This window comes from Rhipicephalus microplus, chromosome 5 (genome assembly GCF_043290135.1).
Source record: "Rhipicephalus microplus isolate Deutch F79 chromosome 5, USDA_Rmic, whole genome shotgun sequence".
NCBI lineage: Eukaryota > Metazoa > Arthropoda > Arachnida > Ixodida > Ixodidae > Rhipicephalus > Rhipicephalus microplus.
In genome coordinates, this window is record NC_134704.1 from 157,676,532 (window position 1) to 157,704,228 (window position 27,697).

The 27,697-nt window shown below is 43.3% G+C and overlaps 1 protein-coding gene across 1 annotated transcript in view; it reads left to right on the forward strand.

Annotated features, from left to right (window-relative positions):
• The window catches only part of LOC119174148 (sodium-coupled monocarboxylate transporter 2-like), a 58,382-nt gene that overhangs the window by 27,066 nt on the left and 3,619 nt on the right, over positions 1-27,697 (forward strand). The window contains exons 4-10 of the mRNA XM_075894644.1: positions 4,384-4,451; positions 10,209-10,366; positions 15,251-15,391; positions 18,192-18,321; positions 19,419-19,507; positions 21,765-21,874; positions 24,701-24,768. Of these exons, the coding sequence (XP_075750759.1) occupies positions 4,384-4,451; positions 10,209-10,366; positions 15,251-15,391; positions 18,192-18,321; positions 19,419-19,507; positions 21,765-21,874; positions 24,701-24,768 (764 nt within the window). The remainder of the gene's footprint in view (positions 1-4,383; positions 4,452-10,208; positions 10,367-15,250; positions 15,392-18,191; positions 18,322-19,418; positions 19,508-21,764; positions 21,875-24,700; positions 24,769-27,697) is intronic.

Here is a 27,697-nt window from a genome sequence, read left to right on the forward strand (position 1 = left end):
GGCGAATTCCGTCACTGCTGACCACATGGCCGAGAAACTTGAGCTCCTCGTAGGAGAAGTGGCATTTTTCGTGCTTGAGCGACAGGCCAGCTGTTCGTAGCGCCTCAAGTACTGCACAAAGACGCTGAATGGGCTGCTCGAAAGTCAATGAAAAAACGACGACGTCATCTAAATAGACAAGACACGATTGCCACTTGAGACTGGACAAAATTGTGTCCATCATTCGTTGAAAAGTTGCGGGAGCAGAGCACAGTTCAAAAGGAAGCACCTTGAATTCGAAGAGCATGGCAGGGGTAATGAAGACAGTCTTTTCCCGGTCACGCTCATTCACCTCAATTTGCGAATATCCACTGCGTACATTTATGGATGAAAATTATCGGGTGTTTCTAAGGCGGTCGAGTGAGTCGTCGATGCGAGGAAGCGGATAAACGTCTTTCTTTGTCATGGTGTTCAGTTTGCGATAATCAACACAGAAACGCAATGTGCCGTCTTTTTTAAACCAACACAGCCGGTTATGCCCATGGGCTTGTAGATGGCTGAATGATGTCGTCAGCAAGCATTTGTTGCACTTGGTCGTGGATGGCGTCTTGTTCTCTGCGAGAAACTCGATAAGTATGTTGTTGAATAGGCCTTACGTTGGGCTCTGTTATGATTCCGTGCTTCGCGATGGGTGTTTGATTTTAGACGTCGTGGCAAAGTAATCATTGAACGAAAGCAGGAGGGAGCGAAGATAGTCTTGCTCTGAAATCGACAGTGCACAATTCACGTCAAGCTTAACCGGGGACTGTTTGTCGTCGTGAGGACCCGAAGAGAGTTGCGCGAGTGATAAGCTGGCTTTTGAGTGTCTGATTTTTTCGAAGTAAGTGATGGCACACTGCCTCATGAAGTGCTGGTATTGATGACTGAAATTAGTTAATAGATTTTTCGCAGGCTCTTGTGTTAGTTCTATGAGACCACGGGCGATGCATACTTGACGAGACAAGAGCGCGGACACATTGCCTTCCACAACTCCGAGAGTCGTTCGGTTGATGTCACTCAGCACGTTGACCAGAACACTGTGACGGGGCGGTACTGTCACTGAATCGTCGGATACACGCAACGCCATCATACGCGATTCACAATCTTGAAAAATGTTCGTTACGTGAAAACGTCACCAGCGATTCTCGGAGATTTATAATAGCTCCATATTCTCGAAGGAAGTCCAATCTCAAGATGACCTGCCTGGAGCATTCCCGCAGTACTACGAAAGTCCCGATAAAGGTCGAAGCGCCAATAAGTACTCGGGCAGTGCACTTCCCAACCAGCGTCACTAGATGACTACCCGTGGAACGGAGCTGCGGACCGTTCCATGGCGTTACCACTTTTCGGAGAGCAGCCGCGAAGTCACCACTCATAACGAAGTAATCGGCTCCGGTATCCACGAGTGCGGTGGCCGAGTGATTGTCGACGGTTATAGAAATATCGCCGAAAAATGCTGCGTTACGTTCAGAAAATTTTGTGACAGAGGTATCGGTGTCGTACACGTGCCGTGGAGGAGGATGTTTGTCAGTTCGGTCAACAGCACCCCCCATAGGCCGCTGGCCTTAGTTTTCCTAGCGTGGGCCAGGACTTGGAGACATGTTTCATACTCCACAGAACGTGGCGTAACGACTAGGTGAGCCGAGGCGCCGAGGAGAAGGTGAGCGTGGCCGGTGGCTTTGTGCAGGAGGAAACGGCTGCTGCGCTGCTAGGTATTGCTGAATCTCGCGAGGACGCTCCCCGTTGCTGGGTCTACGCGCGTTAAGGTGAAACCCCTGAAGGCCCATCCTGCGATCCGCACATTAGCGATACAGATGGCCTGCTTCACCGCAGTGGTGGCAAGGGGGCCTGTCGTCAGATGTGCGCCATACGTCCAATTTACGGGTGACTTCACGCGGAACGTCATATTGGAAAGTGTTCTCGTAGTTATTTGCAGGTGCGAAAAGACGGGGCGATAGTGAGAAAGTAGAGAGCGGCTGGCGTCCGGTAGAAGATTGAGGACTCCTCAATTCTTCGGCGTAAGACAGAGCAGGAGCTTCCGCACGCATTGGGAGCAATGGTTGGGACTAATTCCTCAGTTCATCGCGAATAATGTCTCCCAGGATAGTCGCACTTGGGTGAGTAGAAGTGGGACGAACTTTTTCGATCTCCTCGCGGACCACGCTCCGCACAATCTAGGGGAGTGCTGATAAGTCCTGTCCACAGGTGAAAGGTGATACCGCGGCGACAGAAGCTTAACGGTCGTACTGTAGATAGCGTTGCTGAAGTGCCCGTTCCGTGGCAGTAGCTTCCGTGATGTACTCATCGACAGTGGTACAAGGCTTGCATATGAGTCCAGCAAAAAGTTGCTCCTTGACAACCCGCAGGAGGAGTCGAACTTTTTTGTTTCGTCTATCACTGGGTCAGCGCGCTTGAACAAGCATGACATGTCTTAGACAGACATAGCCACGTTTTCTTTTCGCTTCTGAACCGGGCTCTGCAGCGCCTGCTCGGCTTTTTCTTTCCTTTCGATATTTCTGAATGTCTGGCATAGCTGTCGCAGAAATTTTTGCCAGTTGGTGATTGATGACTCATGGTTCTCATACCAGATGCAAGCATAGTCTTCAAGTGCGAAATAGGCATAGCGAAGCTTATTGGTGTCATTCCATTCGTTGGCGGCTGTGACCCGATTGAAGTGGTCTAGCCAGTCATCTACGTCCTCAAGCACATCACCGTGAAACGGCTTCATGATGCGTGCTTTGTAGACGACGCTTGGGGTGTATGGGAGTTGGTCTACGTTGCTCTCTTGTGTCTGACTTGCCGTTGTGGTGGTCATCCTTGCCGAGTTTAAGGAACCGAATTCAGGAGGTAGTCCCAGCAAGTGGCGCCTGACGCAAAGTGCCAGGTATTTCTCCGGAATTGTTGAAATAGTGGCAGAAGCTTGAAGCGGCTTGAGTTAAAACTAGCGAATAGGAATTGTGCCCAGCACCTCCACCAGTTTGTCACGATAATGAAATCAGTGCAAGTAACAGTGTAGGAAACAGCAGAACAGCTTCGGCTGAGCAGCGCGAGCTTTTCGTCGTAATTCTGCCGACCAAATCATTCGACACGCCCAAGTAATGATGATACTTGCCACGCAACAGCCAGAAACCAACTACATGCTTGTGTCAATATCATACAACACTACGAATTGCAAACATACCTTCTACCTTCACCTCACCGAGACTTGCTTGTATATATATCACCCCACCGTGGTGGTCTAGTGGCTTAGCTACTTGGCTGCTAACCCACAGGTCGCGGGATCGAATCCCGACTGCAATGGCTGCATTTCCGATGGATGCGAAATTGTTGTAGGCCCGTGTGCTCAGATTTGGGTGCACGTTAAAGAACCCCAGGTGGTCGAAATTTCCGGAGCCCTCCCCTACGATGTCTCTCATAGTCATATGACGGTGTTGGAACGTTAAACCACACATATCAAATCACTTGCTCGTATAAATAAAACGCAGTGTTTCGACTGGTGGCACAGACCAGAAGATATAGGAACCTAGCGATTTTAGACATTATTTACTCAGACATACGCAAGACATAAGAATGGAAGAGCAGTGTTTGCAGAGCCACTCGAGAGCACATGCTCCAAGAATATCGAAGGATAACGAACAAGACTGGGGACGCATCCTCTAGCGATCGCCACCGCGTGCGCTGGAATACTGTGTTGCACTTATATGCCCTGGAAGGCCAACTTTGGGCTATCCAGCTGGCCGACGAAGCCGCCAGGACTGAAAAACTCGTGGCCATCACCTAGGTGGGGCCTTTTGCCCGTACCACAATCTAGTAGGACTTCTAAGTAAGGTTCATTGAATAAATGAAGATGATTGTGAAAAATAACTAACCCCCTTCTAAAAGGTAAACCAAGTACTAACTCTGCTTAAAGTACAGATGTAAAATCAGCAAGGCATATTGAATAAAGGCAGAGTACAAAATAGCAAAAAAAAAACACGGCCACACTTTCTTTGCGCACCCATTCATATATCTCCGTAACAATATGTAAGGTAATATTGAATCTCTCTTGCGTTTACGAGGTTGGTAAGAATAATTCATTATATCCATTGGAAAGAAACTATACGTTATAAGAAAGTATACTAACATATACATTCGTTATTGTTCTTAAGCGACTGTTTTGAGAGTTGCATATACTATGCGTACGTGAGCATTTATTGCACGCATTTTTGCTTGGCAGAAGCAGAATCTAGGACATGCCAACAAGATGTGCACGGAGCTCCTTCTTTGCATTTGCAGAAAAATGACTTTCTCGGGAACTATTCATACCACCTCGAGATTTTTGTCACCTTTGTTTTTGAACATCTAAAGTACCTCATTATTTTGCAGCACTGAACGCACCGCTATTTTGGTGTAACGTCATCATTGGAATAACAGGGACTCTCTACACGGCACTGGTAAGCGTGAATCAATAGAACTAGCAGCCGCTCTGCTGTCCGTGCTAAGCAACCACGTAAGGGGTCTCAAACATGCGACCCGTGTATGTTCTGCTAGCAGACCGTGGCTTCAGATTGTATAAAATATTTGGGATTTTGTTAATTTGTAGAAGCAATTTTTATTCGTCAATCGTGATTGGCGAAATATAATTAAAAAGTATGTAATAAATAATGCACCCATGCAGCATACCAATAGTGGGTAAGCTGCTGAACAGGACTGGTCTCGAGCATGTTTTTTTTTTTCGTGAGCCACCCCTTTGTGGTCGCAATGTCTTAGTGGGAATGCTAACAGTACCAAATGAAGTAAAATCAATTGAGACAAGAAAACGAGACAAAGACAGGGAAGATGTATACTGCTGGTATTCCCACCAAAAATATGTACAAACTTGCCCAACAAGCTACCCTAGTGAACACCATGTGTTTAAACATATCCGAGGGAAAAACTTCTCGATATATCATAATCATCATCCAGGTTTGTGTGATTCTGGTGAGAAGTATTGACATGTTTCTCTATTCTAGACGCCACAAATGCTTCAGGAAAGAATCGTACGTAACATGTGGTGAAGCGCTGTCTCAGTGACAGGTCTAGGTGGCGTTTTGTCATACATGCCTTCCCCAACCCCTATGATTCGCGTTTCAACTTTCTTCCCTGTCCCAGACCAAGCGGGAGTAAATTTGGTGACGCTAGCTGAAACGATTTCGGTACTTTAGACCCCTTGAACTACATTATGATAGACAGAGCTTGTGCAACCTAACTACCTTCCTAAATGAACGATAACGCTCATAAGGTGACATGAGATATGTGATAATGCTCAGCGGCTGATTGTATTTGCCACCTAGTCTCTGCTTCTATTTCTATAGACGAGAATATTGTTATTGGCATACGGATGTACCCCCACACCTATTAATTCATTCATTCGCCAACAGTTGACGAGCTTTAAGCTTTTATACAGCTGCCCTTATACATCAGGTGAACCATAATCACAGCATATAATGCATCATTTCCTGAAGCTTCCGGTGGACACTGTTGCCGAGCAGCAGGTGTTGTATGAATGATCGATGTACTGTTTTGTGCGACCTACTGAAAAAAAAGTGAAGTTATGGCAGGTCGGCTGGTCGAATAGCAGGAAATTAACCCTTAGTGGGTAGCACCAGTAGACTTGTGCTACGAAAAATGCAAGCATAACCATATTTTGAACTAGAATGAGGTACCACTGAGTGAGCCGGGTATGTCAATGAATAAATAAATAAATAATAAATAAATAAATAATTAAATCGATCGATCGATTGATCGATTAATGCATCAATCAATGAACCAATGAATCTATAAATGCGCCCAAGAACAACCGTAAGATATTCGTGAAGGTGCACGCAAAAAACAAGTAAATACAAACAGTCTTCAGAAGAAAATACAAATAAACCAGCACAAATTCAAAGACAAAAGGAAATCAACACAGAAAAAGAAAAATGAAATGAGGCAACACTATAAATAGTGAAGGCGACTGGAAAAAAAAATCGACATTGCATATATACATCTAGGTGGAAGACTGGATATAAGACGAAGATGGGCAGAATTGGTAAATTGTACAAAACTATATTGAGACCATGCAAAGCTTGGACAAAAACAATGGCATTGTAATAATAAAAATATCAAGATAAAAAAATAAGCAATATAGAGACTTTGTGCTTCGTTAGGACACAGCGATATATATAAAAAAAAGGTATGGTCGGGTGCATGAAACGTTCTAGTCTCTCTGGGTAACTTACGCGGAATTCGAAAACTAACACGACGGAGAAGTACGGGCAGGATATAATATCGTGATTTAGCTTGTAAATAACTAATATGTAGAATATGAGCACTATTTTGTCGACAGTAAACTGATGACAGTGATAATAATGCTTGAGTATTAGAACGACATACTGGCTAATTTCTATTGCGAAGCGATGAATGTGTGCGCCTCGAAAGTTTTGCTGGACACGTTTAGTAATGCTGCTGCTGTATTATGCAGCTCCATTTGAAATCAAGAAGGCGTACTGAAGTTGAGAAAGGCATGTATGCGTGTAAAATTTTCTGGATGGCGACATGAGAGGTGTTTGTTGTTGTTGTTGTTGTTGTTGTTGTTGTTGTTCTCCTATTGTTAGTGGCGCATACCCACTGTGGGGGAGTGGCCAAGAATCGAGTGGCTTTAAAATTTACTGTTCAGATTTAGAATGATGGAGGTATAACAGAAAGATTACCGATAGCCTATAGGCAAGTGTGGTGCTTAATGTAATGCATACAAATATTTACATAAACAAATTTATTCTTAGAATAGAGCAATAATCTGATTTTATACGTATATAATAATGTGTACATGTTAAGATAATGAAACTGGTTAATTAGTCAACCTATTAGTTTCATCAATATAGTCCCGGACGGCCGCGCATACTGTGCCATTACAGAAACCAGAAATGGAAGCTCCAAAAGACAAAATGACAGACAGAGATAAGTTCATACCAATGCCACGCAAAGGTATTTCTAATAGGGTTTTTCGTAACGTGTTAAACCGCCTGCAGGTCAAAACGAAATGGTCTATTGTTTCCAGTTCATCACAGAATGCACACAGTGGCGAAGGTGTCTGAGCAGACCTGTGTTTATAGAAATTTAGATTTGGTACCCGGCAACGCAGCCTTTTTGTTTGTTTGTTTGTTTGTTTGTTTGTTTCCCTGAGATGATGGCTCATACCCACTCAGGGAGATTGGCCTAGAAAATGTAGTGCAGTTTTTCTGTGATCATTTTAATTATGTGTAATGAATTTGTATTATAATATGACTAATGTAAGGTAAACCACATAAAAAGAGTGCAAACGAGAAAAAAAATAGAAAAGTGAGGTTGAGCAATTTTGAGATTTCAGGTGTTGTGATTACCACTCAGCTGCGTTTAGTTCACTTTGCCATGGGGAGTAATAAATAATAATTATTTGATTGAAGATCACAAAGGTATACGCTTGATTGCCTGAATATAATCGCAAAGGGCATTGAAAGCATCCCCGTGGCAATGTCCCAAAACTGAGGCACCAAAGCTTAGCGCAGTTTACGCCGTCAATCTAACGCGTGTTTTCAGAAATGGAGTAACTAGTAACTTTTTTCGAAGTATAGCGTAGTGGTGACAATACAAAAAATAATGCTCTAGTGATTCCATTTTTCCGCAGAATGCGCAGAGGGGTGATGTTGTCTGACCAGCTCTGTGTAGATACAGGTTTAGGGTGGGGACACAACATCAAAATTTAGTAATTATGATATGTGGGGTTTAACGTCCCAAAGAAATTTAGTAACTAAAACTTCGAGCTTTCTGGACTGGCTCCAGTGGGGTGGCTATGGAAACTTGATGTAATTATATTCTGTCCATGTAGTTACTTTTTCTATCATATCAGTGGAGATTGCTGATTTTCGATATCTTATTGCTGTAATATTTTCAACATCTGTCAGTATGGATAAAACTGGGCCATCAAGTGCAGTTCGTGCTAAGGAATCGGCCAGTCCATTTAATCTTAATCCACAGTGTCCCGGAACCCTTAGTAACCTCAGCAGACTGCGGGTGTTCTGCGGGGGTACTAATGTTTTGAATGTCCTTAGAATTCGAGAGTTCTCTGAAGCTGTCTGAATTCTTGAAATATTCTTCAAAATACAGCCGAGATAGCGGAGGCCACGCGCAGCAGCATGCTTGGTGTGAAAAGAAAGTTGTAACGTTCTGTGAAAAACAAAAGGAAAAAAAGAAAGATCATTGATCTCATAAACTTTTCACAATGAGAAAGAATTGATCGGGTGTGGCAATGACCATCTGGATGTTTTGCGAGCGGCACTCACGCATTTAGATTTATAGGTATTCAGAAAAAGGTTGCTGCTGTTGCATCCTTCGGAAAAAGAACGCTAATCTGACTGCAGCAAGCGGCAGCCGTTGTCTGAACAAATGCCCTCAAGCATTGTAATCTCATGTGCATACAAGAGAAAAGAATTACAAACGAAAAAAATCAATAACGTAAATTGCAAATAGGAGTGGACTTAATAAGGACTCTTGAGAGACTCACTAGTAATTTTGTACAAAAAATACGTTTGGCCATTCACGGCAACTTAACAGATCTGTTACACAGATAGCTAGATGATGAGGAAATTCACAACCGACCTGTCAACATCAAAGTGCTTAAATTTACGCATAATAAGTGATCGGCTAACTATGTCAAAAGCCTTGCTCAGGTCACAGTAGACCATCTCAACCTGTGTCTTTGAGAAACAATTGGGGATGTTTGCGTCCTAACACTAGAAAAGTTTGTGGTAGTTGATCCGCCAGCGAGAAACCGATGTTCATTAGCAATCGAAGAGTTTTTCACACTAGAAACAATATAGTGTGAAGAGAATGCTCGAATATCTTTTATGTACCACATTATAAAAACGAATATTAATCGTAAATATAAGCTTTAGTGCTCGATCTAAAATACTGGAAAAATGTGATCAGTCTTTCTATACAAGCTAGGGAGTGCGAAAGTGTTCATAATGTTGTCAGTTATCGTAGTCAGTACTCGGACACACATGCTACCATCTAATATGGGGTGGCGTATGTGATCTGGGCACCATGATGAGGATTGTTTCAAGGGCACAAAAAGAGATTTTGATCTAGCGACATAATATTAGGTATGATAACTGTCTTTGGCTTTTGTTAAGTCTCAGTGCGAGAGTATCAAGTCTTATAAACAGACGAGAAACAAGCGGCACAACAGTTAGTGAAGGCATGCTCTCCTACACCCTTTCAGTTCAGAAGCGTCAAGTACTCTCTAGTTTTTGTTGGGCCGATCGTGTACATACTTCTAAAGCTCAGCTGGCCTGTCAGAGGCGCTTTTTTTCAAACAATTCAATACGTGAACTGTGGTCCCGCTTATATGGGCGTTCTGAGAGAGTTCGATATAATTTGAACTCTTGGATGAAGAGATTTTAGATTGAGACTTCGTGTATGCGCAATCTTTATGCTCCAAAGCACTTATAAGCTGAAATGAGCATTAGTGAAAATATTAATGCTGTTTAGGTTACTTAATAATAATAATAAATAAAATAATAATTATAATAATAATAATAATAATAATAATAATAATAATAATAATAATAATAATAATAATAATAATAATAATAATAATAATAATAATAATAATAATAATAATAATATTAATAATAATATACTTCAGAGATAACTGTTTTTGTCTAAATCGGCCTCCAATTTCGTGAATAAACTTTACATGGAGTTCGGCAAGAAATAACATCAAAAGAACTCATATCAGGTAAATGGGCAATAAAAGGCATGTAGCAATTTCGTACAAACTTTTTGGGCTTCAATGCATTTTGTTCCGTAGTCAACTATTTGCATGCTCTGAATATAACAACAATTGTGAGATGGTTAGAGGTGCAGTTCAACTTAAACTGGATCATCACGTAGCCTTCGTACCCGAAAAAGAAACACACCAATGTTTATGGGAACTTTATACCATTGAGTAGCTATTAACGTAGCTGTCAAATTTTAACATCTATTTACAGAAAAGGGACGTGCGCCCAGCTTTATAAAAAACGCAAGGAATTCAGAAGACGATTATTGTTATGTGGCCGAAACACCCCCATCAATTGTCTTAAGTACAGCTCCTGCTTTCTAGATTTGACGCACTCTATTAAAGGCAATGCTTGCTTTCTCCACAACAGGGTGGGCTTCGAGGCGTCGTTTGGACGGACTGCATGCAGTTCCTCTTCATTTTAGTTGCGCCAACTACAGTTGTGTTGAAGATAATCATTGATTCTTTCCGGCCTGAGTCAATGGTCCAGCCGTTCACCAGTCTGGACTGGCAGAGATACATAGGAAAGTAAGTGAATGGTGACTCCTGTCATACCTTCTATCCAGCTCGAACCTGCCCCACCGACAAGTAATGAAGAATGAACAGGTGGCTAAGGCCAGTGTGGCCCCGCCAGTAAGCCGCTCCTCTTAAGAATGGCTTACAGTTTATGGAAACACATCGGTCCTTTCCTGTCGTGTTTTCTAACTTGCGTGTCCGTCCGCAATGACATTTTTCACCCCATACAGTTTGAGCCCCCCAAAAATATGTGACTACGACCGACTTGACCCATGTAAGTCGGTTGTAGTCTTCGAAAATAAAAAGCGAAAATTGTATATAAAAATTCATGTAAATTATACAAATGCCATAATGAGAATAATAATAATGATTAATAACAATATTGTCTTATTCTTTTGAAATCAGAAACGAGCTTTCCAACTTGACGAACACTTGTGTGATTACTGTTCTTCGCAGAGTCACTTATAACGATCTGGTCTCATGGTCACACAGCAATAAACATCACCCTTGAAACTTTCTGCGAGTTGTCTATGCGTGCATTAGTACTATACAATTTCCTCACCTCCTCCGCTTTCTACTGACCATCGCTAAGCTTGAAAGACTATGTGTTCGCGTAACTATATTCGCGAATCTTCTGTAGCAGTCACCCTTTAGCGGACAGGCCTGAAAATAGCACCAACGTGTTCAAGTTTACAACGAAACAAGCTCTAACAATAGTACGAGCACTGCAACGTTGCTGTATAGCTCTGGAATTGTTGCCATGCCGCCGTCAAGAAACACACGCACACACACACACACACACACACACACACACACACACACACACACACACACACACACACACACACACACACACACACACACAAATTCACCCAACTTTCACTTCGTGAATATTGTCGAAACAGGAAAGCTTATGCCCGTCGTTCATCAGGCTATTGAGATTGGCTGACAATGCTGAGTGCTACGACTGTGCTTTCGATGAAACTACCGAGCACATTTACGTGTTTGTGCCCGATTCATTCGAAAGAGAAGCTGCACCTCCGTACTGCTTCAGATCAACTAAGTGAGAGTGCCTTCACTGTCATGAATATATCTGGAGTTACCGATCACAGTTTCAGAAGGCTATACCGAAACTCTGTTACGTTTCCTCAAGGATAATGGACCGACTCGCGGAACCTTTACTAGGGCTGGAACAGTGATTTCCCTGTCATCTTTCCACCCCCTTCCCCTCTTCACCAGCGCGAGCGTTCCTACACGGGTGCCATGCTAACGCTGTAGGAAGTGCGGTGCAGTGATTCGCCTGCCCGTCAGCGATGCTCGCTTTCACGAGTGTTCCTCGTGAACACCTGTGTATTTGAACCTGGGAACATTATTCAGCTCCGATCGTAGCCATGAAGGCGAAGATGGAGCGCTCTTTTACCTATTATAGTGTACACATACTATAAGAGATAATTCGGAAGACAGGTTTAGCGGCGCCATAGCTAAATTGTCAGTGCGTCAGACGCGTTGTTCGAAGGTTGCAAGTGTCGTCCCTGCTTGTGGCAAGTTGTATTTTTGTCGACTTTAATTTGTTCATGTTTTCATCGCAGGTACTACAAAGTTCATCCCTCACACTTTTTTTTAATTGGTTCTGGAAGTTCTCATTGAGGTATTGACGCTTGTTGTCTAATTGTGACAGGAGCGTGTAACGTGACAAGAAGCACTAGATTTCGCATCACGTGGTTTGGGTTAAAATTTTCCGGGAACATGTGACAGGACCAGCTTACGTGATTTTACAACAGGTTCCCCTCCTCTTTCTCTTTCCATTTTCATTTCACCCTTTTTATTTCTCTCTTCCTCTTGCTATCTCTTCATTTCTCTCTCTAATTTTTCTTTCTCTTTCTTTTTCTACTTTAATCTCTTTCTGTCCTATCTCTCTCTTTCCTATCTTTTGTGACTATTTCTTTCTATGCCTTTATATATGTGCAGTCATATTTCTTTCAGATTTCTATCTTTCTTTCTTGTCTTGCTATCTATTTATTTCCCTCTATATCTCTTTTGGTAGGCGTTTTCTCGCCCGTCAAAGCTATTCCATTCCACGTCCGGGAAATTGGCTCGCGAGTGAGCGCGCACCGGGGGCATCCTCGGGGAATGAAGCAGACAGTGTTGAATGAATGACGAAGAGAGAGAGATAGCGCCTGCATGATGATGATATTTTTCATGGATGCTATATGAAGATTAGGCGAACACCAAGTGCTCCAATGTTAGAAAGAGACCATTATTATTTTTGATAATGAACGACTCCCATGTTTCGGCACCAAAAAAGGCTAGTTTGCTCACTCTCTCCTGCTGGAGTAATGCGAGTAGCAGTGCGTGAGCAAACTGTTGTGTCATAATTTAAGAATGGTAAAAAATTTCCTTAGCACTCGCTTAGCACTCAGACGACGACAGATAATCAACACGTCTTTTCGGTTTGAAACGACGTGTTGATTCTCTGTCGTTGTCCTACTAAAGGAAGTTTTTGCCACCCTGCTATTCCACCACAACAGGTAATGCATTAAGATCATGTTTTTAATGAAGTTCTCTCTTGACTATTGGACGCTAACAAGTTCACGATGTAACAACATTGGGAAGGTAGGAAGGAAGAAAGCAACAAAAGGGAGAAGGCAGGGAGGTTAAGCATAGAGACATCCAGTTGGCTACCTTGCACTTGGGGACTTGGGAAGTAGACAATAAAGATGAGAAAGGGAAAAAAGAAGGAAGAAACAGACAGTAAAGTCATCGCAGCGTGTAGGACTACACCGTAAGTCAGAGGTGCGTTAATTCAAATCCGTCGTCCTCAAAAGTCATAAAAGGGTTTCACTGCCTTGTGGGCGGTCGAAGGATGTGGATGGTGCTGTAATAGCACCTTCACAGAAAAAGGTCGCCGCAATCAAGAACAGTGGCACAGCAGGTGTTTGATATTTTCATCGATACCGCAAACATCGCATGCCGCACTGTCATACCATCATTAAGGTTTTTCATATGCTCTGGAGGAACGAACACGTGAGTATAGTATGCATTCACTCCATGTTCATTTTGAATGGGAAAGGGTGTGCAGTACGTGGTTGGCGACTCTTTGTTTCAGGTGCAGTGCAATAATCTCCACAAGAACGTTGCTTCCAAGCTTTCCAGCAAGTGTGCGCTGTTTTTAATCTCAAAAAAGTGTTTTGACCAATCTACAAAAACGCCTTTTAAATTCGAAGAATTTCTTTGCGAACTGCAGGCACTTTACTTTTTCTATCTATCTATCTATCTATCTATCTATCTATCTATCTATCTATCTATCTATCTATCTATCTATCTATCTATCTATCTATCTATCTATCTATCTATCTATCTATCTATCTATCTATCTATCTATCTATCTATCTATCTATCTATCTATCTATCTATCTATCTATCTATCTATCTATCTATCTATCTATCTATCTATCTATCTATCTATCTATCTATCTATCTATCTATCTATCTATCTATTTATTTATCTATCTATCTATCTATCTATCTATCTATCTATCTATCTATCTATCTATCTATCTATCTATCTATCTATCTATCTATCTATCTATCTATCTATCTATCTATCTATCTATCTATCTATCTATCTATCTATCTATCTATCTATCTATCTATTTATCTATATAACCACCTACGTCTGCAGTCTGGGTGCTCTCGTGATCACTCCTTCCATTAGGGTGAACCAAGATTACTATGAAAAATAATAGTTTGACGAATGTGGCTCGCTATAGTCGTGACATGAATAATGTCCTAATCCTATTGCGTACGTTGCCAAACACTTTCCGCTAGACAGTGGCACATATCTGCAGGCGGCACTGGTATACGAGTATACGCCACAGATTGACAGTTAATATGTATTCAGGAACGGCGACAACAGAAGTAGGTAATTTAACTGCGAGAGCATGAAGAAAAAGTCACATCGGCAGCGTTGTCCTGACGAGCATCAGGGTAGCAGAAAAAATACAACCAAAGCATTCTGCGTGTGATCAAGTATTCTATCTCATGTAGAGACACGCTACGTCTCGGTACTGCTTAGGAAAAATGAACCATTCAGGTACAATGTTGGTGAAACGTCTATTGTGGTAGCGATGCTGGCTATCCAGTTTTATAAACTTACATATGATATAGCTGTCTCATCGGGAGACCGTCACTTGCAGTGAATTGCCATCGACTGAGGTTCTTTTATATAGCAGTGCCTAGGACTACTATTCTCTCCAGCACAAGCGTTACATATCAGCTTACCGGTTCTGTGTTGATAATACTCATGTTCATGTTGCTGTTGGTATGGTGGCACAAGCGTAACCTACTGGTTGTATAAAAGAAGTACGACTGTTCAACAAATGTTTGTGCGTACATCTATACATATATATAGCGCTATTTCGTACCGTGTCGCTCATTAGCAAAATTTATAACGCGGTTACCTCCCATTCACATGCTTCGCATAACATTGATTGTCAAGGTACGTGGGACCTGCCGATTTTACTCCTTTGCGCCACTGGATGTGCGTTGGTATTTTTCTGCGCAGTGCAAAGAAAAAAATATTGACTAATATACAGGATTAAATTTTTCGACACAGTTGCAATATTCTCGATAGAATTATTTGAAGTATAAATTGATGATGGCGGAGTTTCGTCTACTATGTCTTTACCACTTTTCACATTTTCCACTTCCTAATTATTTTAACGAATAGCATGTTCAAAACAATACCAGCTTCATAAAACACAGGGCATCCATCCAGTAAAAGTCCTTTTATGGTCGATCAATATGTGCGCTGTCGAACGCAACACTTTGAGGGCTCAATTCTTTTTTTTTGTAGCTTCAAAGAAATAGGCCGAATGATTTACTCTTATTCCACAGCTATAGCATCGACTTGACCAGTGACGAAACCATATGGGCCTGCCTTTTCGGCACATTAGGCCTGGCAGCGTATCGGAGCTGCATGGACCAAGTCGTGACTCAGAGGCTGCTGGCTTGTCGCACGATCAAAAGCGCAAGAAGGTAAGGTCACATTTTCTTACATGCAAAAAAAATTCAGTTTCGCCACATAGGCGAAACAATGAGCGTGATAGTAACATATTCGAATGTTTTACGAAGCAAGGCTGGCATTTTTAGGAGTAATAATAATTGTAGATAAGATGCTGGCATGACGTTCGTCCGCCTCGTGCTGCCAAACTGAAGGGTCTTATCATCGCTTTCGCCTCGCCTCAGCCTCGTGCTCTCGCACTCATAGTGGGCAAATTGCAATGTTATGTGCAGTGAGGCTGTCAGTCAACTCATTTAGATCTAATCTCACGTAGCTCTAGAAAACTGTGGTCTAAAAGAACACGACGCCTGCAGGTTAACTTTTGATACCGTTATTTTTTCGTGTTGAAAACGCAGCCCATAGAAGCTCCCGCCTGTGGTGGGGGCACAAGCCGCACGCTGATCGTTGCCGCAATAGCGTGGCAATCACAAGCACCCCCTCCCCAACCCCATCTTTGCTCACGAGATTAGCGAGCGTGCAGACAACCCCGGCTGGAAAGGCGATGTTCTCTCCGCAAAAAGAGGGGGCTAGCGCATCATTTCCCGTATTTATATACACTTATATACATATACGTGAATGGCGACGGCTCCAGCGGCGACGACGACGACGACGGCAAAAACCAGCCGGGATTGTCCATACAATAGCTATCGAAATAAAGATTTTTTATTAGGAACGGCAATCGTGGTTATGTAGTCCACTCGATCGTCCAATCATCGAGCGAGCGAAGCGGGGTTCCGGGGAAAAATCTGCAAGTGTGATTTTCCACTGGCAGTAAACAGTGCTAAAAAACGCGCAGACGAAAAATTTAATCACGCTACAAGGCCTTATCGTATGTGTTCCCGTGTATTCACGCCCTGTTTATAGTCAGTAAAACTGACATATTAGCCCAGTCAGCCACTTTGCTCATTTTCTAATTTGTTGCGGACGTCAGCCCTTCCATGTGTTGCTGACTCCAAAGCTATCTAAAGAACTCTGGTTTAAGCGCGAGAGTTTTTCTAACCGTCCAAGTGACTAGAGCAGAGGTGAAACATCTTGCGAGGAATAGTTTTTACTAACGACCGGCAGTAAAGTGCGCGTAGTAGACATAATAGACTGTAAGTTCATCTGCAAACTTAGTGCGAATATTTATTTACGCAGGTGTTGTGATACACACTGAAAGTGAAGCAATGAAAGGCTAGAACAGAAAAACTATTTTATTTCTTCAAACGGAGATTTCTCTTTTAGGACTTTCTGTACGTGCAGCTAACAAGGTGCACTATACAACTACGTGTAAATCTTAATTTTACTTGGACCCCTACATTTTGAAAATGTAGATGTAATCAAGACGCAGAGCAGCGATTTATGCAGTAATGCAAAATTAAAGAAAATACCCCTTTGCAGTCGTCACCGCTCGTCGACGGCGCGGTTATTTCACCGGGAAGCCTTCACCACAACTTCTGTGACAGGATACGTTTATTTAGGTGTAGTTTTGCACACACCGACGCGTTGTGCGGAATGTGAAAGTGCTTGGCAAAATACGATGTGACGACCTTAGGACGGTATGGCCGTGAATTTGCTTAAGTTTAGAAAAAGAACGATAGAAAATAATATGAAAAATCCAATTGATTTGTGGGGTTTAACGTCCCAAAACCACCATATGATTATGAGAGACGCCGTAGTGGAGGGCTCCGGAAATTTCGAGCACCTGGGGTTCTTTAACGTGCGCCCAAATCTGAGCACACGGGCCTACAACATTTCCGCCTCCATCGGAAATGCAGCCGCCGCAGCCGCGAATCGAACCCGCGACCTGCGGGTCAGCAGCCGAGTACCTTAGTCACTAAACCACCGTGGCAGGGCTGAAAAAGCCAAATAATGAAACAGCTATGAGACGGAAAGTTCAGAGATTTAGGATCTTGTTCCAAAAGTAATACTTAGTTCTAAACGAGAAATCTGACTGTATCATTGTCGTATTTAAGAATACTTTGTAAAGTATGATTACTGAGTTTGCAATAGAGAGTGCCGCGTATGATTACTGAATGTGCGATAGAGAGTACTGCTGTTAGACAGAACATTCGTAAGCTCTCCTAGCTGACAACCTATAACCTCATTAAAACCATCAAAGCATGAAGGCGTGATTTCAAACAGGCACAATAGAACTGTTAGAGCTTACGAAGTTAATGAATATTTATAAGGTAGCTGACGTACGATAGTGTATTTTGGAGATAATTGAACATGCCCTAAACACGGAGGAAGCCTTAATCCGGTGAAAAGAGTATAGGGAGCAGCCAAAAACCAGGTGTACGCGATAACAGACAAGAACATAACCAATATTGATAAGAAAAAAAAGTAGCCGAGGAGTTCTATAGAGATTTCGACACTTGCCAAGTAAGTGAGAACGATAATTCCAGAAGTACTGAAAGCCTAGAAAAACAAAACATTCCACCACTTACAACAGAGCTAGGAAGTAAGGAAATCTTGAAGTGAATGAAAGAAGGCAAACCCACTGGCGAGGACCAGCTAGCATCAGATTCATTGGGGAAGGTGGATAGATTGTGCTACAAAAATTTGGCGCCCTATATAGAAAGTGTTTCGTTTCGTTGAAAAGTGTACAGAAAGTGTCCCACCAATAATGGCGGGGTTTAGTAAAGGGCAAGATGCGTGCTCTCTCTCGCCCATTTCCACTCTGCACGGCTTTCTTTTCAAAAGTGGACGCAGTGTTACGACGTAGGAATAATCTATACAGAGTTTTTTATTATACGCACTGTCTTGTGCTTATTGACTGATTTCCTTCCACAGAACTGCCGTCCTAAGTGCATTGCTCCTGCTTCTGCTGTACATGACAGGATTTGCCCTGGGGGTGGCAATGACCATTTGGTTTCGTGGCTGTGATCCTGGACTGCAGGGAAAAATTGCCAGCGCGGACCAAGTGAGAAGTCGCAAATGCGCAAATACTTCATATTTACTTTTTTCTTTATTTATTTGCCTTTGCGTATTACAACCCAGTTTGGAGTATTGTTGAACTGTGGATCTTACATCCGCAACCTGCACATTCGCTTACCATCAACACAATCGGTGCATACGATCTAACATAATCTATAGCGCTAGATAGCTAAAATCGTTGCTTTACGATTCGTATGAGCTAATCAGTGTGGCTCTTACACTTCTATTGCAGCATATTTTTTTTTGTAAAACAGTAGAGTGCGAATTTCTTTATTGCTTCGAAAAAACTGCTGGTCACCGTGTCTAGTTTTGCATGAAAGATAACGTAGAAAACGCTGTGAAACGTTTTTTATCAAATGTTTGAACACAAAAATGTCTTGTCGGGGTTCACCAAGTCATCAGTAACGCAGTTCCGTCACGGAAACACACACGATGATATAGCAAAGAAAATAATGACAGCATATCCACAGAGTTGATGATGACGAGTGGGGTGAAGCGTCCTTCCGTTCGTCTGTATGCGGGTATGTTCGTCTGTCTGCCCACCCGCCCATGCATTTGTCTTTCTATCTGTACATCCATTTGTCTATCTTTCTGTGTGTCAGTTCGTCTGTCTGTCTGTCTGTCTGTCTGTCTGTCTGTCTGTCTGTCTGTCTGTCTGTCCGCCTATCCGTCTGTCTTTCTGTCTCTGCATCCATCGTCTATCTGTGCGTCCGTGTGTTTGTCTGTTTGCCTGATACTGCCGGTTAAGCCTGACGCAGGACAAGGTTAGAGTGAAGGAGCTTCAACTCGAAAAGAAGTCCTGTGACCGGGATACGAGCCCAGGACCACTCGGTCAGCGGCAGTATATCAGTCGGGCACGCTATTCACTGCGCCACGGTGACATTCTCTGGAGACTGTACAAACGCACCTTTTATATCTTTCGCTTTCTTCGCAAAGTGTTTTTGGTGAGCTGTGCAATAATGAAACACTGTCGTGGCAATCGTGATTAGCTCCATGTAAGAGTCTCACGTAGCGAGTTGCGATATCTATTTATGGCATTTTCCCTACAAGATCTCGGCGTAAACGGCATTCATGCTATTTCAGATTCTTCCTTACTACGTTAACACGTATTTAGTTCACGTACCTGGGTTTCTTGGACTATTCCTTGCCGGCATCGTGAGTGCGGCAACAAGGTATCACGTACTACTTTTGTCGTGGCTTTCTATAGATATATCCAAGTTGCATTTGAAGTGAAAAGTGATTTACGTGATTCTACTTTGTCGATGACTTTATATGAGCTATAATGCTGTGCTTCACAATCTTTTTTGTTCATAACCCTGATGAAATGTTGCTAATAAACGACAAATGCAATGTAGAACTGTCTCGCTGCGTTCAAGCTGATATTTTTTAGTGCCACGAATTAACTGATACCGACCACTACTCAGCAGATGGCTGTTAACGCGAGCGTCATGACATTTGAGAATTAGGAAGCGCACTTTGAAACAGAAGCAAAACATTAAATATAATTGGTACAAAGAATCTTTAGAGAAAATGTCCGCAAGCTGTCTCATTCAAGAACCGAAGCAATGTCAGCTTTTATAACAGCGGGACATCATACCCGCCTGGCAGCTGATCCCAATTTGTTACTACCAGTTGTACACAGGAGTATATAACTTCAATTTCAATGTTGTCTTGCTTGCGCAGAGCACATAAAACAATCAAGTTTCCAATAATATTGCGACAGCAATCACGCAGACATGTTCATAGCGTTTTTCCTGTCGTCGTCGAGATATTTAGATGGGTCGATATGTGTAAATTACAATTAAATCTCACAAACAAATATGGGTCTGAAAGAAGTTCTTAAATCGCGACCCTTCTTTAGCGGTGCGAGGTGTCAGAGCGCAGGGCCACACGCATGGATACGGTTGCATGCTAGCCAAGCGCAATATATTGACATCGCACAAGGGTATATTGAAACGGCAGTTCGTACATGTCGCTGCAATAAACACAGCCGGGAAATTGGACAAAACTTATGGGCCAAACAAGACAAGCGCTTGTGCTGTTTTATGCAAACACTGTCTCCCGTTTTTGCGCCATTTTCACTGCAGTTACACAGGGTGTCCCACGTAATTTCAGCCAGCGTTTAAAAACACACCAGAACACGTAATTACGACGCAATCAAACGCAAGCTGCTCACAACTGCCTGGATTTAGTCAGAATAATTTTGCATTCTCAAATATTCTTTATTTAGATACGTTTAATTAACTAATTTTTGAAGTAATAAAGATGGATAAGAATTTCCAATAAGAAAGCTGTTAATCGGTTCGCAAAACGTCCGATTAGACAGTTTGGAACTTTATACCTGTTAGGTATTATTGTTTTCTGCTAATCACAAATGCCCGCGAAATACAAAAAATACCACGTGACAAACCCGCTCGTGCGCCAGTGTGCACAATGACTCTAGTGCTCCATAACGTTCCGTATGAACAACCATAAGATTTGCCCCAGTGTGCTGTCTCAGCAGGACCGCAACGATGGTGGTGGCTTTACGATGAACACGTTTTGCTATCAGCCACAATAACTTTAACCGCTGTGACTGCTTATCGCTGTCATAAACTGGCACGACGGAAGCGTGTTGTTCGTATGCGAAACGTTAGGGAGCACTAGAATCATCGTGCGCACTGACGCGCGTGTAGATTTGTCCCGTGGTAATTTTTGTATTTCGCGGGCATTTGTAATTAACAAAAAAAAACATGAACACTTAACAGATATAAAGTTCAACACTATCTATTTGGACATTTTGCGAACAGATCCACAACTTTCCCATTAAAATTTGTTATTCATCTTCGTTACTTTGAAAGTTAGTTAAATAAACATATCTAATTAAACAATATTTGAGAACACGTGAAATGGTCTAACTCTAGGCAGCGGTGAGCAACGTGCGTTTGGTCGTGTCGTAATTACGTGTTCCGGCATATTTTTGAAGTCTGGCTAAAGTTACGTGGGACACCCTGCAGACATCCTTTGCAGTTGGTAGTGCACGCTCCTCGGTGCTGCTTGAGCATCGCAGACGCTTGTTTATAGACCTGTGGGATGACTCGAAGCGCCCCAAGGCTTGGTGAAGAGGTGTTCTTCCACCGGACATTCATCGGGGCGATAAGAAATACGAGTCGGAGAAAAGGCTGGGCACCTTCGTGTAAAAGTCTTCCGCATATAGGGCGTGGTAGCGGACTTATTCTCAGAAGGGCATCAAAAGATAGCTAATAACTTAGCACATGTTGTGCTCCTGTTGCTGCAGTGACCGTGTTTTGCTAGCGAAATAACTCTTCTTCGTAACATTTCGAATCGTTGCAATCACATTAATTCCTTCCCCTTATGACAAACCTTGCAGTTTATTATATGAGCTTTTTACCATTTTCGTTGCTTGCCATTGGTTTCACCCTCTGTCAGTACAGTATCATCTACAATCAATTCTCAAGTTGCTATCCTGTTTGTGGATGTAATTTCCCATCACTACAAGAATGCTGAACGCCATGTGCTGTGGATTACACGTGGAACAGGTGAGAGGGTGGGACAATTCTAGATGAGGGAAAGAGCTCCTAATCAATGCAGTTTAGGATGAGGTATGTACGAAGGCATACTGCTCAAGCAGTTGTAACGTACACCGCAGCTTCAAAGTTATGCTAATTTCATCCAAGAAAGCAATGTTTTATATAGATCTAGCATGAACTAAACATACCATATTTCGCTACGATATCAGCGTGGTAATCCCTCGTTGACTTCAAAGCAAACTTCGAAATGTAGACAAATTTTTTATAGCATACAAGAAAATGAGTTGTGAGAGAAAAAAACCACAAGGCGCGTCAGTGCTGGTCTCGAAAATGGTTAAAAAACATGAATTCTCGGGATAGTAGGCAGAACTGAAATCAGGAGTGTGTAAACATGACAACACAGCGCATGTGCTCTGAGAAGTAGTTGAGTGAGAAAAGTACAAAAATAAGTTGAAAGCATGAGGTGAAAGGCAATTTAACGAACACTCTAGCTGCGATTAGTACCAGCACTCCTTATTTCAACAACTGTCGATCAATGTATGCAAAATGTCAACACAGCTGTAGATGGTCATGTATGAACTGATGAGATTCATTTAGCTCCTCTATTAGTCATATATATATATATGTATATATATATATATATATATATATATATATATATATATATATATATATCTACGTGTGTGTGTGTGTGTGTGACGTAAGAAGGTAGCGATGGTTGGTATGGTTGGTAGAAGCTGAGAAGGAAGAAGTGAGAATAAAATAGAATAAACACGGCGTATGAGCCAGGCCACGTCTCCCATTCATCATAGCGTCACACGAGTCGACAGGATGGAGACCTGCCTGCCCCTTCATCAGTCACGCATCATCGAAGCAGTTCTCCACAAGACACCCTGACCGTACATCGACTACCGAACCATCGCCTAGAAGGACAACGACCAGCACCATGACAGAATCATTGGCCGACCCTGACAACCCCAAGTACACCGGAGCAGCGGACGACGGACCCGTGCAGGACTGGTTCAACCTGTTCGAGCTCCACGCTACCACCGCATCAGGGTCGGAGCGGGAGATGATCGTCTACTTTACCGACTACGTCTCTGGTGAGCCCTTCAAATTTTACCTCACCTACATATTTCAAAACGACAAGTCATGGGAAAAGATAAAAAAAGAAATGATCGTTTGGTTCAAAGAATACAACGACGACTACAACAGACTCGTTTATAACCCACCATCCACAGACAACCGCACTCGACCATCACAGTCAAAAGCAGCCTTCACGTATTGACCAACCTCCTGCTTTTCCATCACGTAGAACTTCGGTCGCTCATAACGCACACCTCACGTCTCACACGTTCACTATGGTCGGAATAGATCAGAGAAGCTCCGAGCATACTCAGACAAGCCCGGGACTTACAGTTCAGTTTCATGCGTCAGAAGAGCTCGCATCATTCGGTGCACAGAAAGACAGTTATTCCCATCTAGAATCTGACCCAACCACGCCTACTGCGGTGTTGCCTTTGAGAGCACAGCCATCTGAAAGTCCAAACACAGGAGGCTCGGAAGCAACTCTTACAGGTTGCCAGGTGCCAGAAGCCTACGTAATGAATGCTGTCGCAGGCGCCTCTGAAGTTCCTCCAGTCAGATCTGTCCTACCAACTTCACTGCCTGGAAAGCGTTACAACAGCCCACAGACTACCAGCTGCCGACTGGACACTACATCAATTTGTAAAGAAAATCAGCATGACGTTCAAGAAGCGCTCCCACCTCAGCACGTTCCAGTACAACTGCAGCAACGCCAGCATAAACGAGTCCAGGGATTCAAGACACTCCAACAGATACAGCGACAAGGATGACGACGCAAAGCAAGCCTATTAAAGCAAACTCAAGACGTGAGGCATATACGCATAAGGTATCGGCGCCACAAACGCGTTTTGCACAAGAGATCAGACTGCGCCTAGGATTATAGCTCCGAAACCACAGAAAACGACGAAAGAGACGAAAAGGCATCATCTGTAAAACGCAGAGATCAAGACACCATTCCGTCAGCTGCGACCATCGCACTCGCAAACTGGAAGCACACCGTCTGTTCCTGCCACGACACACAATTCGACGCCTTCGATATCCGAACCTGAAATGTTACAGGGACTCCCAACTTGGTCCGTTCCTCACAAGATCTCCACCGATGTCATCACCCGTGGAGATCTCCAGGGTGTGGTTACGCCATCCAGGAAGCAACAGCCAGCCTCGTTCACCCGGGTTCTTTTAGATATGGCCGGACTGCTTCCCTCTGCTGTGGAATTTTTGTGCGAGTTAAGGAACTCCCTTCTGAAATGAAACTACGCTGCATTTTGCAATTTTTCGCTTTAACAGTCTGCTTTTTTGTTGTTTTGTTAGGTGTCTAACGCGACTTCTTCCGGGGAGAGGGGGAATCAGGTGACGTAAGAAGGTAGCGACGGTTGGTAGTAGAAGCTGAGAAGGAAGAAGTGAGAATAGAATAAACATGGCGTATGAGCAAGGCCACGTCTCCCATTCATCATAGCGTCAATATATATATATATATATATATATATATATATATATATATATATATATATATACATATATATATATATATAATGCAACGCTACGGCACCAAACCACCATGCCTGCCTCTCTCTCTCTTTCTCTGTCTCTCTCTCTCTCTCTCTCTCTCTCTATATATATATATATATATATATATATATATACCTGTTGTACAAGTGCGTTGAAGCAGAACAGAAGCCACTAACAATTTTGCATTATTCAACAAAGATTGTCTCAAATATTTGAATAAGTTTTAAAATTTTGTTTCAGCTTTCATTCTTGGCATTTCTATGACAATTTACAGCACACTTTGTGCGCATATGGGCTCTGTAACCATGGTAAGTGCGAACATTTTCCAGAGATTTATGAATATTATTGTTTAATTAAGGATGTATAGTCCTCTAGAATGGCTATGTTTTGATGTTACTGTAATCGTGACACCAGGTAATGCGTAAACACATATGTGTTCACGTGCAGCTTTCGCATCACAGTGTGTTGCTAACAGAATTTAAATGCACTATAGCCACAGAACCGTGATACATTAGGAGCCCCTCTCCTCCACAATTAGAGCTTTCTGCATCTTAGTCGGATATTTAGCAAGATGGGGGGCTCTCGAGCGATATTTTGTGGTTGGCGCAGCGAATCAGACTATAATTTTTTGGACACTCCTACGTTATTATATGGTATTTAGTAAGAATGAAAGCAATAGGGTGCAGGTTTTATGGTGTCTATTTACTTTTTGCGGTGTCAGCACAAAAACCTAATACAGAGTTCAAGGCAGTTCCTGACAGGTGTGCTTCTCGTCCAACTCTGTTTACCGAAACACGCCTAAGGGGAGGTTGGTGCCGTCTAAGAACAGTACAGCTAATAAGTAGTTTATGGGTGCAGCAAATCAGCGCGAAACGTTGCTGCCTTTCTGAATAGTGAGAAAACACTGACAGTTATGCGTGCCTAACATTTACTGCCACCGTAAATCATTGTTAAGTACGGCTACTTTGCAAGTTAGCCTCACAAAGGCAGTGTGTTTTGATAAATTTCTCTTGCAATAAGCCTTGGACCAGTCTCTATTTCACCTTTGTGCCACTACTGAAGTAACAGTTCACTAGTGCGGCATGTGCTTGCGAAAATTATACAAGCTGGTTAACCCAGACAGCTGAAGCTAAGTTTAGAACAGGACTTGTGAGTGCCCACCTATTCGACCTTTGTCACCACGACGACGAAATGTCTTTTCGATAGAACGCTTGTTCCCTTGTTTCAAAATTTCTATTTGTTTCCGCAAATATTGGGATCTGCGGCTCCCTCCTTGCGAGAATGACTGAAGAAGCCTCTCAGAATTTTCGAGGTGGACAATCGCTACGTTTGGCAGCGGCTAGAAAACGTGAGACCACCTCAAGCAGCACAGACAGCGAGGCAACGGAGCTCTGCTCCGACAGCTTTGAGTCATCGGATGACGACTACACAGCCGTCATGAGCCGCAATGCTAAAAGGAGACTGCTACGAACAAAGTCGACGGCGAGTTTATTTACCGTGCAGGCTACCGCGCTGCGTTGGCCGCACACTATACTCTTCGTGGCTGTGGACCCTTCAGCCAACCTACGGCGGCTTAACAGGCAAGTACTCTCTGCATACCTCGAAGGACTCGCTCCAAATGAGATTAAAGACGTGACGATCAACTGACGCAAGAATGTTCAGGCAGTTGATATTCTACTCCGTAGTGTGCTGCAAAGCCTACAGAACATCTCGGAAATCGACAGAGTCACAGTTAAATCAGTGATCCCCACTGACTGTAAGGGCAGTGTTGGCGTCATTTATGACGTGGACATTTCCATTCCCGCTGACGACTTTCCAATCTTGATAAAGCCAACTACACACGACATCCTCATCAAGCACATCGCAAGGCTCGGTCAGTCACGTTGCCTGAAGATTGTTTTTGAGGGAAACAGTCTTCCCCCTCACGTCAAAGTTGGCCACGTTCGCCACCAGGTCCGTCCATACATACCGAAGCCCCTACAATGCTACAGAAGTTTCTAGATGGGACATGTGAAAGGAGCATGTACTAGCAATGTTGTGTGCCCGCGGTGTGCCAAACATCATTCAGAAGACACCTGGCACGCAACTGCGTTCAAGTGCTCCAACTGCCATGGCGCTCATAAAGCGCCGTCTAAAGATTGCCTGTGAGTGCGAAATGAACGCGCTGTGCTGAAACGCAAAGTGCGTGACAATTCAAAGCACAGAGAAGCATCTGCTATTGTCAGGCGACGTCGGCGTCACCACAGAAGATTATCCCGAAACGTGACATCTGCTGATAGAGACACGTCATCTCAAGCAAAAACTTTTGGCCCCCCATCATCAAGCTCTGCGAAGACGGATACACCGAAAACAAAAGCAGGGTCAACACTCCCACCTCGTGAAGAGCGGCCATCCCTTCCATGAACACAGCCTGATTGAGAGGTGCATCGAGTCTCGCCAACCTCGGTGCCGTCACCAACCACTGATGCAAAGAAAACTGACGATCGCCAGGTCATTAACATGTTGCAGATCATTATGAGCGTAATACGCATGCTCCTAAGCAACATTAACGCCCCGTCAGCACACAGCGCACTCCAGGTGCTCGACACTTTGAGTCCGGTGCTTGCAGCTCTAAGGTAAAACTATGGCCCGCGACAAGTTATCCTTTCGAGAGGAGGTCAAGAATGCATTTGTCCTTCAGTGGAACGCCAGATAGCTCAAGGCGCGTATGACCCAATTCCGGCAATATGTATTCACGAACCAGTTCTCCATAATTGTGATTGGTGAACCGAACCTGTAAGCTCAAATGAGACTGTCGGGATATGAGTGCTTTATGTCTTCTACCCACGGAGAGTGCAGCAAGGTTGTTGTCTTCATTCGGCGCGACTTAACTTATGTTCATCCCCCTGTACCCCCTGACGAAGAAAGCCAGTACGTTTGCCTAACAGTAAAAAACAAGAAAACCACATTCACAATCATCGGGGCCTACCTACCTCCATCAAGTCGTCTAGACCGCGAGCGTTTGCGCGGAATTTTTTAATCAACTCTCCAGTCGTGGGCGATAACTGGGGACTTCATTGCCCACCACTACTTATGGGGAAGCTCCAGGGTCAACAACAGAGGTAGACAGTGTATTTCGCTTCTGAATGTGAACTTATCCTCATGAATGATGGTGGCCCTACCTGACTGCGTGGATCGGCCTATAGTAGTTGCCTGGACCTCACTTTCGTCTCACGCTCGTTCGCCAGCAGAGCGCAC